This window comes from Telopea speciosissima, chromosome 6 (genome assembly GCF_018873765.1).
Source record: "Telopea speciosissima isolate NSW1024214 ecotype Mountain lineage chromosome 6, Tspe_v1, whole genome shotgun sequence".
In the NCBI taxonomy this organism is placed as follows: domain Eukaryota; kingdom Viridiplantae; phylum Streptophyta; class Magnoliopsida; order Proteales; family Proteaceae; genus Telopea; species Telopea speciosissima.
Genome location: NC_057921.1, coordinates 67,092,773 through 67,106,610, shown reverse-complemented (window position 1 = coordinate 67,106,610; position 13,838 = coordinate 67,092,773). Strand labels below are relative to the sequence as shown.

General features: G+C 40.2%; 2 protein-coding genes across 2 annotated transcripts; both read left to right on the top strand.

Annotated features, from left to right (window-relative positions):
- Positions 1 to 2,717: 2,717 nt before the first annotated feature.
- On the top strand, positions 2,718 to 3,591 carry LOC122664899 (phytolongin Phyl2.2). The gene has a single exon (XM_043860925.1). The coding sequence runs from the start codon at positions 2,776 to 2,778 to the stop codon at positions 3,574 to 3,576; it is 801 nt and encodes a 266-aa protein (XP_043716860.1). The 5' UTR covers positions 2,718 to 2,775; the 3' UTR covers positions 3,577 to 3,591.
- Positions 3,592 to 6,825: 3,234 nt separating this feature from the next.
- On the top strand, positions 6,826 to 13,081 carry LOC122664388 (exportin-2). The gene is made up of 2 exons (XM_043860182.1): positions 6,826 to 9,809; positions 12,936 to 13,081. Exon 1 carries the CDS (start codon positions 6,879 to 6,881, stop codon positions 9,807 to 9,809), a length of 2,931 nt encoding a protein of 976 aa, XP_043716117.1. The 5' UTR covers positions 6,826 to 6,878; the 3' UTR covers positions 12,936 to 13,081.
- Positions 13,082 to 13,838: the final 757 nt, after the last annotated feature.

Genomic DNA, 13,838 nt, shown 5'->3' with positions numbered 1-13,838 from the left:
GGTCCTTACACAATTAGATGGGAAGGTGAATGAAAAGACCCAATCCAAAGACACTTTAATTTTTGGTCCAACTGTTGGGACAAAACAGGTTAAGCAATGAAGATTAGAGGAAAGGAAAGGGAAGTAAAACTACCAAAATTAGTTGTACACGGTCATAAAATCATGTATGGTTTGGGCGCTTTACAATAATTTCAGTGCGCAAAGCCATTATTAGTCCATTACACGGGAAGTGGATCGCGCTCGAAGGTGAAGTGAAGTACCTTTAAGTAGATTCTCAGTACTCCACATGGGTTTGACCTTATTTTCTCCATGTCATTGGGGTCCACCAAAAATCTAAGGCCTACAATTAATGGCATTTCTCAAATTATTAAAGACCCACATTTCCCTTGTTAACCCATGAGGAGTAAAGAATATATTCATCCACAAGATTGATCTCTCTATTGGATTGAAGAAGGGTATTTTGGATATTTAGTAATAAGGTACGAGAATAAACGTTAACATTCATTCTTTTCAAAGTCCAATCATAACATCAAATCAACATTCATGAAGAGATTCTCCCTTCACCCATGGTGAAAAACGAAAAAAAAAAAATAAATAAATTAAATCCTTATTGCTGTTGCATTTAACTTGGTTTATATTGAATTTTTATCCTCTACGGTTCTAACACCGAACAATTCCTACGGTTCCCTTACCTGATGTTAGGCATGTGGCCTGTGATCAAACAACGGTTAAGGTTTGAAAAAACTTTTTCATTTCCCCAAAAAACTCATTAGCTCTCTCTCTCTCTCTCTCTCCTCCTGAAAATGAAGAATTTCCATTGTCTCTCACTCTTCACTCCTCCGACAAAGAGAAACCTCCGGCAAAGGCAGCGTAGTGAGAGTCCCAGGCGGCATAGTGCGAGTCCCAGGCGGAGAAGTGCGAGTATTGGCGAAACACTTACCCTAACTAGAGGAAGAAAAACTGCAGATAATTTATTCCTCTCTCACACCAGTGATCTCCGGCGAAGGCGAACTACAGTCTGTCAGCGAGGAACTCTGCAATAGATCTACGCTCAAGTTCGATTGTTTCTCTCTCTCTCTCTCTCTCTCTCTGTCTGTGTATAAACGTTGTTCGATCTAAACTATTAAGGTTCAAAAATATTTTTGTTCAATTGATCATTAAAAACCATTGTGAAACCGATCTGTCCTCCTTACGTTTGATTGTAACCACATGGCATTTTATTTTCCAGTATACTGCTAGTGAAACGAGATTTCCTTCATTGTTGGCTATATCTACAATTATCAAAAAATCGATTTGATCATTTTGACCAATGGATAAGCATCTATTATTTGGTGTCTGAACTTTGGACTGATTACATATCAAAATTAATAGAGTGCGGCTAATATCCGCCTCATATTTTCACTGGTTTATTTATTTATTTAAAAAAAAAAAAACTAATGACAAAGTGAGTTTTTTTTCACCCACAGTGAAAGAAGAACCACTTAATCCACGGGTTATAACCCTCGGATTGAATTGAGAGTACTGAGTTTTCTTTCACTCACGTTGAAAAAGAGAACCACTTAATCCATACATTCTAACCCTCTGATTGGATTGAGATAAGGTTTCAGACTCTAGTTAGTAAGGGGCGAGATTTAAATAATGACATTCATTATTTTGGATTTTTGGAACTGTGAGTATCATCATCAATTCATGTCCTCTATTTATCAAAGTTCAAAAATTCTTTCGTAGTCTAATTGGAGAATTTTTATCACCTACGGTTCCCCAGCCTGGTACGGTTCCCTAGTGCCTCTAATAAAAGGGGGTGGACTCCACTCGGGCAGTGTGTTCGGTTAGGGGATGGAATAGTCATTTCAGCCCTCCCTATGAGGGCAACCATACAACCATACCGGTCAGCGAACCTCAGGGGATAAGGGTCCCTAATTGGAGGGTCGGATCCCAGGGATTAAGAAGTTGTCTCGTCTCTTGACCATGAATATGTTAATAGTGACATTCAGCCCAGTCTGCGCGGTCTGGTACTCAGCCCAGCTCACTCATGGGCTTGTATTGGCTGGTTTTGGGTTTTGTTATCAGCCCATTTAATTTAAGCCCCCCTTAACCTAAAACTAGAAGTTATATTGAAGTAAATGGCATTTTCGTAGATATAATTAAAAATGAGGGGTACTTTAATGATGAGGGCGTCATTTTTGTCTTCACAGCGCAGAGGTAACAAACCGATAGGCGTTAGCTCTATCTATCGGCGATCGATCACCAAAATTTCGAACCTGACAGAGCAACTCTACTCATCTTTAGAGAGAGTCTCTCTCGTTCCGTTATTCTTCGTATCCTTCTTTTTTTCTTTTTCTTTTTTTTAAGTTTCAAAACCTAAATCTGTTCCAAAATTTATTGTTTCATGAACAATGATCGAAAACCTTCGATCTCGCCGCGTCTCTCTGTTCCCCGTCACCCTTGTAGATCACAAGAAACGGGGACTCAGATTCGATTCGGTGTCTTGTTTGCCATCTTTTTGGCTTAGAAATTAGAATGTTCTCGGATTTCAATCTGATTATTAAGCGATCGATCCTACGAGGAACAGTCTTAATAAGGTACGGATTCTTGGCTTCTTGCAGATTATCTTCCTCGATCGTTTTCCAATTTGTGTTGGCTCGAGATTGAAATGCGCGAATTTGGAATTTTGTGTTTATTTCCAAAGTCATTTTAATTTGAAATCGATCGATCTTCTGGAAGGAATTTGCTGCAAATATTGGGGAAGGTAGCTCAACCTTCTCCAATCAATCGATGTCTTGTAATCCGAATTTGATCCTCTACGCCTGCGTTTCCAAAGGAACCAATGTTCTCGCTGAGCACAACTCCGGTGACAAGGAAGTAGAAACCCTAGCCTTGCAATGCCTAGAAAAGATTCCAAGACTTCACGCCATGTTTTCTCACACCATCGGGAAAAAGTTCTATACCTTCTTGATGGAAGATCCTTTTGTATATTTTGCGATCTTCGACGTTAACTTGGGTAAACCGCAGGGTCTTAGTTTCCTAAAGCGCTTAAAGGAAGAGTTCATGAAGTTCTTCCTCAAGACCGAACAGCTGAAGAAGTTAGATGATCTCGCCAGTTACTGCTTCCATGAAAAATTCACTCCCATTTTTAACGATTTGTTGGGTTATTCTGGGGAGATAAATATATTGCCGCCTCCTCCTCCTCCTCCCGAAATTGTCTACAGAGATCGCCGAAACCAAAGTATGGATTCCAGGTCTGGAAAGCTGGTTGTATCAATTCCGTTGCTTGATCAGAAACCGGGCAAGAATTCAAAAAAGAAGAAAAATAAGAAGAGAGATTCGGACGAGATGGACGTAGGTAGCAGAGATATCCCAATTGAAAACATGGAATTTGTACCTAACAATCGCGAAGAATTCTCTTTGCCGTTGCAGAAGAATGGACTTTTCGCGACAAACTTACTACGTCAACAGGCTCAGAAAAAGTGGTGGGGATATGTTGGGATTGCATTGGTGCTAGATTTATTGGTTTGCACTGCTCTGTTCTGTGTATGGTTCTGGATATGCAAGGGTTTCAAATGCCTCAGAGAGTGATTAATCAACCATTTAGGTCTGCTACTCAATTGCTCTTGCCATCCTTGCCATCCTTGCCGTTGCTCTGTAAATTTACTTCTCCAAGACAATCTGGGTTACATTCCTGTTGTAGGGACAGTGTGTCAATCTGTTTGGGATTTTTTTGATGTTGCAGAGTCTTCACATTCTTCTTCTCAACTGGGTGGATAATCTTCTTGTTCTCTTGTATCATCTGTGATTGTATATGAAATATCATCATTGCAATCGTTATAGCATTCTGGCCATCCCATTAATGTCAACCTTTCACAGTTTCGATTATGCTTAATTTATAGTTCTTAGAATTTAATTTCTGATGAACATATGCCATTGATGACCCTTAGGGGCTGTCAAATAATTTGTACTCTTATTTTTCCCCCCCTTTTGTTATAACAAATTTCTTGTTGTATTGGAGCAAAACATGAGTGAATGACATTCTTGACAATGATATTATGGTGATTAAATTTATAAATTATTTTTAATATTTTTATTTTTGATTTATTAAAAAAAAAAAATAAAATTTTGGGAACACAATAAGGTCATTCAAAGAAAGGTTACAAATTCTAACACCTGCAGTCTGACATAAAAAAATCACATCCATGTGGATGCCCTTGCAGGTGCTTTCATTGGTCCCATGCTGATGCAAGGGTTACAGGATCGGGCAATAATCTCTTGCTGCCCATACAACTACAAAAATCCCAACCTGTTAGTGCCTCTGTGTGCCTCCTCATTGGTCATGCGTTGGTGTATGAATCACACGACCAGGCAGCTTTCTTGTTCCCTATACTAAATTAATTATTTACTGAGAAAAGGGTCCACTTACAGGAGTTTTCCAGTAAACCTTTTTAACTATGGGGAATAGCCGATTTTGTTGGGAGATGTTTCTATGGGATGATAGGAAATAGCCGATTTTGTTGGGAGATGTTTCTATGGGATGATAGGAATTAATACTTGAAAGATATTTTATTGGATCTCTTCGACTATGCGATTTCACCCTCTCGTTGGATTGGAAAAGGGTATTTTCGATCCTGTACAATAGGGGGTGAGAGTTAAAAGTGGCATCACAGGGTCAATTTACAAATGAATCATGGTGAAGGAAAAATTAATCGATATCTATAACAAAAGCTAACGAAAGGTTGGGCCACATGAATATCTCATCCTACTAATTACAAAAATTGAGTTCGGTCAAATGGGTGGATTTGGATTGTAATTGTTCGTGACCGATCTAGATTATGAACTTTTTGGAACAATCAGTTTTAGGGTTTTTGGGAATAGATCGTTGGGTTTTAAAATTTTAGGGTTCTAGAATTTTTTATACCGATAATGGCCGATTTGCCCCCAATTCCAAATTTGAAATCCTTGATCTCTAGAGCTTCTACCCAAATAACTAAATAACATATTAAAAAATAATCTCTTTAAAGCTGGGTTTTTCCTGGTTGAGTTTCTTTTTTGTGGACCATGGTTGCAATTAAGTTGGAACAGAAATAAATTTAAGGTGAACCTGTTGTGGAAGGACGATCAAATTCAGAAAGCTTTGTCAAGGTTCACGAGAGCATATTGATGCAAAGGAAATCTTTTGCTTTTATATAGTTTTTTCTAGTATACTGGAAATTAGCATACACACTGGAAGTGATGTTAATTGTTGTATAATGTGTTCCTTGGCTCCATTTAAAAAAACTAGTGCACAATGCTCCCGCATTTAGCATGGCCTGGGGAGGATCAAATGTACATAACCTTACCCCTATTTTCAGGACTTGAACCCTTGGTTCCATTTGTTTCCATATAGAATGATAGATTTTTGTTTTTTATTTTTTGTAAAATAAAATAAAAACAGACACTAAAAATATATCAAAAATTTTCATATAAAATATTATTTGCATGGAAAATATTGCAACGAAAGAAGCATCACGATACATGAGAGAAAATGATTCCTAGAAATTCAACCCAAACTTCTTAAATGTGATGAGAAGAAGGTTTCTTCCAATTGTGTTGACTGGGTGAAAGCAATTGCCATAAGTCTCCTTCTTGGTCTGTTTGATTGGAGGTGTATTTGGGAAAAAATGGCAGAAAAGTAGATATACTTTCATTCTCTTATTCTCAATGGTTGTCAAATTCTACATCCAAAATTAGACAGATTCTACCCTAACCCTAAAAATGCAATATGGATTGACAACTCCAGATCAGTCAGAATCAGGATCGATCCCGATAGTTAATCGATTCTAAAAATGCAATTTGGATTGGCAAGCTTGTGAGTATGCAGCATGGACCTTCCAAGAACTCGGAAATCTAACCAAGGAGCGATTAGGCCTGACCGATTGACACCCCTAAGTCCCTTACATTCTTAAGACCTCACATTCTTTTCAACCATTCGGGTAACACAGGCTAGGGCATTGACATATTTTATTCGTTGGTCGGTTTTCTAGATTCATAATCGGTTCAATGTAATCGTGATAATCGGGTTTTAAAATGTGCTAATTAACTAATTAAATGGTCCTTAAACGGGCTTAAATAGTCTAATTAGGCTATAAATGGTTGGTTGTCAATTGAACACACTGTTTGATCGATCCGAGTTGGGTGACTATTGGTCTACTATGTTGGAATATGACCATACAATTATTAATCAGTCAATACTTGAGCACGTTTAGTAATTGATCGAATCGATCTCGGGCTACACCCTAATAGACTAGATCATTAGTAACGAGACTGTGGGATTGGGAATGCGAAAGGCTCCAAAGCAAGGTTTAAAAAACCGATGAATCTAATCGGCAATCGCCCGATTGGTATCAAAATCGTTCGAGACCAATCACGATCCCGATTTTTACCAGTCTGAATCGGAATATTCACATCAAGATTTCCCTAATTTCTGCGATTCCGAGTCGATTCCAATTGATTCTAATGGGATTTGAACCGGGAATCGGCAGGACCAATTCCGTCACCGATTCCTGGTTTTAAACGCTACTCCAAAAGCCCATGTACGAGTGTAGAAACGACTCATTTCTGTTTTCCTACTTTTTTTTGACTTTTCAAAAAAACAAATCGCTCGCAAAGGAGAGTGTCGATTGTCGACTGGGGGAAGAGCCGAGAGGTGAGACTTGAGACGCCGAACCAGAGGAAAACATCTCTTCTCTGTCCAAGTTGCATTCACTGCGTATGTTTTTTTCCCCCCTTTTCTCTGAAGGTTATTTTTCCTTTAAATTCTTAGAAGAAACACAGAAACCCTAGCTTTTATCTTCACATCACCGGGAATACAGAAGAAGAAGAAAACTTAGACATTGTTATCTAACGCAATGGGAGAAACCCTAGAACACCTTTCTCAATGCTTCCTTCAAACCCTATCTCCCAATCCTGAGCCTCGTCGCCGGGCTGAGGCTTCTCTCGCTGAGATGGCCGACAAGCCCAACTACGGCCTAACTGTTCTTCGCCTCGTCGCTGAACCTGCCGTTGATGAACAGATCCGTCTGGCGGCCGCGGTTAACTTTAAGAATCATCTCCGTGCCCGGTGGGCTTCCACACTTCCATCAGACGCCAATAGAAATATTCCTGTCCCCGAACTATCCCCGGTTCCCGACCAGGAGAAGGAGCAGATCAAAACCCTAATCGTCCCTCTCATGCTTTCATCGACTCCGCGTATTCAGAGCCAACTTAGCGAAGCTCTTGCTTTGATCGGTAAGCATGATTTCCCCAAATCATGGCCTACCTTGCTACCGGAGCTTGTGTCCAACCTCCGACAGGCCACTGATTACGCCTCCATCAATGGCATTCTTGGTACAGCTAACTCTATTTTCAATAAGTTTCGGTACGAGTACAAGTCCAACGACCTTTTTCTTGATCTCAAGTACTGCCTTGATGGTTTTGCTGCACCTTTGCTTGAAATTTTCCTCCGAACTGCTGCTCTCATTGATTCCACTGCTAGCTCCGATGGTAATACGGCCATGGCCCTCCGGCCACTGATTGAGTCCCAACGGCTTTGCTGTAGTATCTTTTACTCTCTTAACTTTCAAGAACTCCCGGAGTTCTTCGAAGACCACATGAATGAGTGGATGACTGAATTCCGAAAGTACCTTACAACTACTTATCAAGCTCTTGAAGGTGGTGGTGGTGATGGGCTTGCACTTGTTGATGAGCTCCGGGCAGCTGTATGTGAGAATATTAATCTTTACATGGAGAAGAATGAGGAGGAATTTCAAGGGTATTTGAAGGAGTTTGCCTTAGCCGTCTGGAGCCTCCTAGTGTCTGCCTCTGCTTCCTCAAGTCGTGATGGGTTAACTGTTAAGGCAATTAGGTTCTTGAACACGGTTAGCATAAGTGTCCACCATACTTTGTTTGCAGGTGCTGGTGTCCTACAACAGATATGTCAGAGCATTGTGATCCCCAATGTACATCTGAGAGATGAGGATGTGGAGCTGTTTGAGATGAATTATGTTGAGTTCATCAGGAGGGATATGGAAGGGAGTGATGTTGATACTCGGAGAAGGATTGCCTGTGAGCTTCTTAAGGGAATTGCAACCAATTACAAGGATCAGGTCACTGCCATAATTTCTGCTCAGATACAAAATATGCTGGCCAGCTTTGCTCAAAACCCGTCTGCTAATTGGAAGGAGAAGGACTCTGCTATATACTTGGTTGTCTCCCTCACAATGAAAAAGGCTGGGGGTACTTCAGTCTTGACAGATATTGTTGATGTGCAGGGCTTCTTTAGTACAGTCATTGTCCCTGAGTTGCAAAGCCAGGATGTTAACAGTTTCCCCATGCTGAAGGCGGGGGCCCTGAAGTTTTTCACAATGTTCCGGAACCAGATACCGAAGGATGTAGCAATTGCTTTAATGCCAAATGTGATTCATTTTCTGGGGGCTGAATCAAATGTTGTTCACTCTTACGCTGCTAGTTGTATTGAGAAGCTTTTTCTGGTTAAGGACGAGGGAGGAAGGCCAAGGTATAGTTCATCAGATATTAACCCTTTTCTTCCGGTGTTGATGACCAACCTCTTTACTGCTTTGAGGTTTCCAGAATCTGAAGAGAATCCTTACATAATGAAGTGCATAATGCGGGTTCTGGGAGTTGCAGAGATTTCTGGTGAGGTTGCTCTACATTGCATTACCGGTCTGACATCCATTCTGAGTGAGGTCTGCAAAAACCCTAAGAACCCCACTTTCAATCATTATGTATTTGAGGCTGTGGCTGGTCTAGTCAGACGGGCTTGTGAGAAGGATCCTTCTCTGATATCGGCCTTTGAAGCAAGCCTTTCCCCAATTCTCGAGACCATCTTGGGAAACGATGTCACTGAATTTTTGCCCTATGCATTCCAGCTCCTGGCCCAGCTTGTTGAACTTAATAGACCGCCTCTCCCACCACTTTACATGAACATCTTTGAGATTTTACTCTCACCGGAAACCTGGCAGAGATCTGCAAATGTTCCAGCTCTTGTGCGGCTGCTTCAGGCTTTCCTTCAGAAGGCACCCCATGAAGTGACTCAAGATGGTAGACTGAGCAAAGTTCTTGGGATATTTAGCAAACTTGTCTCTGTCTCTAGCACAGAAGAACTGGGATTCTATGTGCTCAACACTGTTATAGAGAATCTGGGATATAATGTGATAGCACCCTTTGTGCCCCACATTTGGGCTGCACTTTTTACACGGCTGCAGAGTCATCGAACAGGGAAGTTTGTGAAGTCTCTGGTTATATTCATGTCTCTGTTCTTGGTCAAGCATGGACCTGTAACCCTGTTGGATTCCATGAATGCTGTTCAGCCTAATATATTTCTTGTAATCCTTGAGCAATTCTGGATTCCTCATCTCAAGCAGATCACTGGAACCATTGAATTGAAATTGACTTCAGTTGCTTCAACCAGGCTTCTTTATGAATGCCCAGTCCTTTTGGATGCTTCAGCTGTTCTCCTCTGGGGAAAATTGTTGGATAGCATTGTTACCCTTATTTCACGACCAGAGCAGGAGAGGGTTGAGGAGGAACCAGAAATTCCGGATATTGCAGAAGCTGTAGGCTATACTGCTACCTTTGTCCAACTCTACAATGCTGGGAGGAAAGAGGAAGATCCTGTAAGGGAAATCAATGATCCGAAGGAATTCTTGGTGAAATCACTGGCAAAACTTTCTGGCCTCTCTCCAGGAAAGTACCCTGACATCATTAATAGGTCTCTTGATGCAAACAATCAAACGGCTTTGCTCCATTTCTGCAGCATATATAATTCTGCTATAGTCTAAGTAAGAAACATATCTCCTTAGTGCTTCTTTCCTCTTTTTTCTCTTGTGACCTTGCATGGTACTTTGTTTTGGATATTGTTTTTATGTTTGGATTGAATTGTGTCCCTTCTAATAAGCAAGAGGTAATTGCTGTCCTTCTATCTGTTTCTGTTGGCTTCAGACCCATCATCTGTTTTGGTGATTTTATGGATATTAGTGTACATTCCAAATATTTTTTTCTCAGGGGAGGGGAAGGGTATGTGGTGGGTGGGAGGACATTTATGTCTTGTTATTAAAAATGTCCTGTTTTTCTTTCTAGCTCTTTCTGTCGTATCTTTCTTTTTGAGGGAACTATCTATTGTGCTCTTGTATTTTGAGACGGACTATGATCATGGATGTAATGTTTGAACCTGCATATTTCTTTTTGTAGATATTACCATTTGCCAATAAAATGTTGGTTGAGAACCATTAGATGATGGGGCTGTCATATAAACTAGTTCAGCCTTTTCTATGACATTCAAAATGCTGTCCATAAACATGTTTCTCAGTCTCCAAATAAAAGATGCTGTTGGAGAACATTAAACGTTCATTTAGATATCTATTTGGGGTGGACTGGTGTTTTGTTGCGGTTGACATCCAGTGCAAGAACCAATAGATCATAGGAACCTCCCTGATGCTGATCAATCTGAGGATCTGCTGGTGGTGGGTTCAGATTGATGGAAGAGAAGGAGAAGAAGAGGGCGAAGAAAGAAGAGAACCAAAAAACACAATCGTTGGGTAGTGGAGAGAGAGAGAGAGAGATTACAATCTCTACTCAAAATAATTTATAACTACCTTCCAATCCATTCATTCAGTCATGGGGGTGGTATTGATTTAAATAAAACTGAAAACAGAAATAAAAAAAGGACTCCTAAACATCCCTATTAATTGGCTGAGGTGTCTTTCCTAAAGTGAATCAATAAAGAGAACTAATGCAAATAGAGAAGGAAACTTCCTAAGTCATTGGTTGCCTTTGGGAGAATCCTAAATTAACTCAACTAGAAAGACACCCAAACAATTAAGGAATCTTAAAGGACAAACCAAATAAATCTGCTCCAACTGTAAGTTAAGAAGAAGATTCCTAACTCCTAATATAATTAAGAAAAGCTGAAAACTGACTATCACAGGAAAGGATTTTATCAGATTAATCCAATCCTGATTACATCACTAAGAAAGAAATAAATAATAAAATAAGGAGAAGGGGTTCATGCACGGTCGCATATGGCGATCGGATGCTTCTTCAAATAGGGGGGACCGGGGGTTTTCATTTTGACCCTTGCATTGTCTCCATCACATGTTAACATGTATGACCGTGCACCATGCATGGCCGTACATATAACCTTTCACTATAAAATAACAATCTAATAAGATCCTTGTAACCGCATGCCTAGCAAAAAATTTAAACTGGGCCCCATCAGAAATATTCATACGCAAGCTATGGTTTGGGTCTCCAAACTGGGTCCCGCAAGTGCTGATTTCAAGGATGGGGTGGTCATGTGTTACTGTTCACTTGAAAAACATTAAACTGGTACATTAATAAACCAGATCAAACTTAAACGGTTCAGATCTTGACCAACCTAACCCAACCCAGTCTTGCATTACTTCATTGTAGGCAAGGATTTAAAGCCAGGATGGTTGCTATGATCAGACACTGCCAATCCTGATCTGGATCGGCAGACCCTACCTGATATTGGCTTATCTTTGAGGTAAGATCAGTAGTCCAATATTGTGTGAACTTGAAACTATGCTTGAAGGGGACATGATATCAGTTAAATTTATTAGCATTGTTTCCTGTCATCCATTTTAAGCATTTGGTGGTGTTCGAAGTGTTTTTTTCTTTAACTTGGAGCATTCATATTGAATGGTTGGTCTGTGATTTCATGTTTGAAACCTTTTATTTTTTATTATTTTTAATGTAGGACTGTTTTGGGTGCCATTTAAGTTGTTGTAGGCATGCAATGCATAGGAAACAATGGGTTCTTATTGAGGATCCATCTGCCTTTTTGTCATTTTCTATCCTTTTATTGATGATATCCTTAAAGGTCTTTCTTTGGACTATTGTTTCTAGAGACTCCATGTAGTGTATTCATCCAAAGCCCCCCCCCCCCCTTCCAAAAAGAAAAAAAAAAGGACCCAATATAATGGCTGAGGACTTTTCACCTGCATGAAGACTTGGGTTCAAGTTTAGGGTGATTAATTTGTGCAAAAAATGCTGAAGATTAAGGCCAACCGCAGTTCACCCCTCATGGTACCCTTCGGAATTGGGACTTGCCCTGGGTTACTGGTTATGTCGCTTGACTGAGAACTTTCTACTAGGGTTTTATCCTCTGGTTGGCATTGTTTAGAAATGAAAAAGAGGTTTTCATGATATTTTTGCCAGCCAGATTGTTGGGGGAGGTAAGAGCATTTTCCAAGGACTTTGTCCTTTTTGAAAGGTCTAGCATTTGTTTGTCAATACTCGGAAAATGATTATCCTGCCGTGCTGGTTCACAACTTCACAGTTTGTGGAGTCCAAATCCCTTGCATCATCTACATTTTGTACTATGTTGGCATTGTTTTAGTGATCACTTGAACAGTTGAACTCTGTGCACTGGGATGTTGTGACCTTCTCCAAATTTGAGACAGTTCTTGAGTGTAAGCAAGTAGTGTTCCTTGGCCTTTCATTATTTTCAATAAATTTAAATTGATGAGCAACTATGACACTGCCAATTTAAATTGATGAGCAACTATGACACTGGCCAACCGACATACTATTTATTCTCCTACCCCCCCCCCCCCCCTTTTTATTCTTCCTAAGTGCCTTCCTGTGATTTTGGTTGGAACTTAATTGAGTTCGCTAGTCAATACCACACACTGAAGTAATATTTTTTCATTGACTACTTGAGGATCTGACTGAAATTAGAATGACACATTTGCTTCTGGTAATTTAGTTTGACATTGGTCCACAAAATATTGAGCATGTTCCTTTAATTCAGATCTGGCTACTAATATTATTCTACATTACGGTGCATCTTGTGTTGATTTACATTCCTTGGAAACATTTGCTCGAACTTGAAGTAAACGTATAATTCCAGTACTAATTATTGGAATCTTTTGTTTTCTCCCCAGGCTCAGGAATGATAGCCAATAGAGGATGGAGTCGGTTTTGGTTGCAGTCACAGTCACTCATGAGTGGATGACATCGAATCTTGCTTGACTGCAGTGAGTTGTGTCGTTTTATTTTGTATTACCATGCAGTTCTTCTCCCTGTTTCAATTCCTGGGTATTCCTTCTTCATTGTAGACTTGTAGTTTTCTTTTGGAGTCACCTTCAAGAGCAAGGAGGAGGGAAAGGGAGATGAAATTGTTAAGAGGAAATTTCATTATTACGCAAGGGTTTGTTATTTGTGCACAACAGGGTTTCAGATGTGTATATTTTCCCCTATGGGTTATGAACCTCCCTTTCCTTTCCACATTGCAAGATCCAATCAGCCTCCCTTGGGTGACTTACCTGACCAATTCCATAAATAGGAAAAGGTATGGAAGTGTGCTCTTATCACTCACCCTAATTTTTACAAGGGGAAAAGAACGCTGCCAGGCTGCGTAGCATAAACTAGTGCCTCCCTATGTATGTCTCTCTCTCTTCCCTCCTATGAAACAACATATTTGCCCCTTGTTGTATGAGGAGATAAATAGACATAGGGAGGTGCTAGCGTAGGCTTTGTAGCCGGACAGGAAACTCAATTCCATTATGGGTAAAAGATTACCACAACATCAGCCCAAAAAACGAAATTGCATGTCCCACCATCTCCTATTTGAAGATTTGGAATGGGGAGATCACTTACGCCCGCATCAGAAAACTGGCGTGTGGGTAACTTGCTCACCTCACACCTATGGATATAATATGGAAAAGGGAGAGGGTTTGGTACATTGCAATTTCATGCCTTCGAGGAGGGGCATTATGGAAAAACACTAATAATTGGGGGTTATATTAGACATTTTATAGGGGTGGTGTTACAATAATCGGAGTCTC

Coding starts and splice junctions, on each gene's coding strand:
- LOC122664899 (XM_043860925.1), top strand. CDS start 2,776: ATGTCTTGTAATCCGAATTTGATCCTCTACGCCTGCGTTTCCAAAGGA.
- LOC122664388 (XM_043860182.1), top strand. CDS start 6,879: ATGGGAGAAACCCTAGAACACCTTTCTCAATGCTTCCTTCAAACCCTA.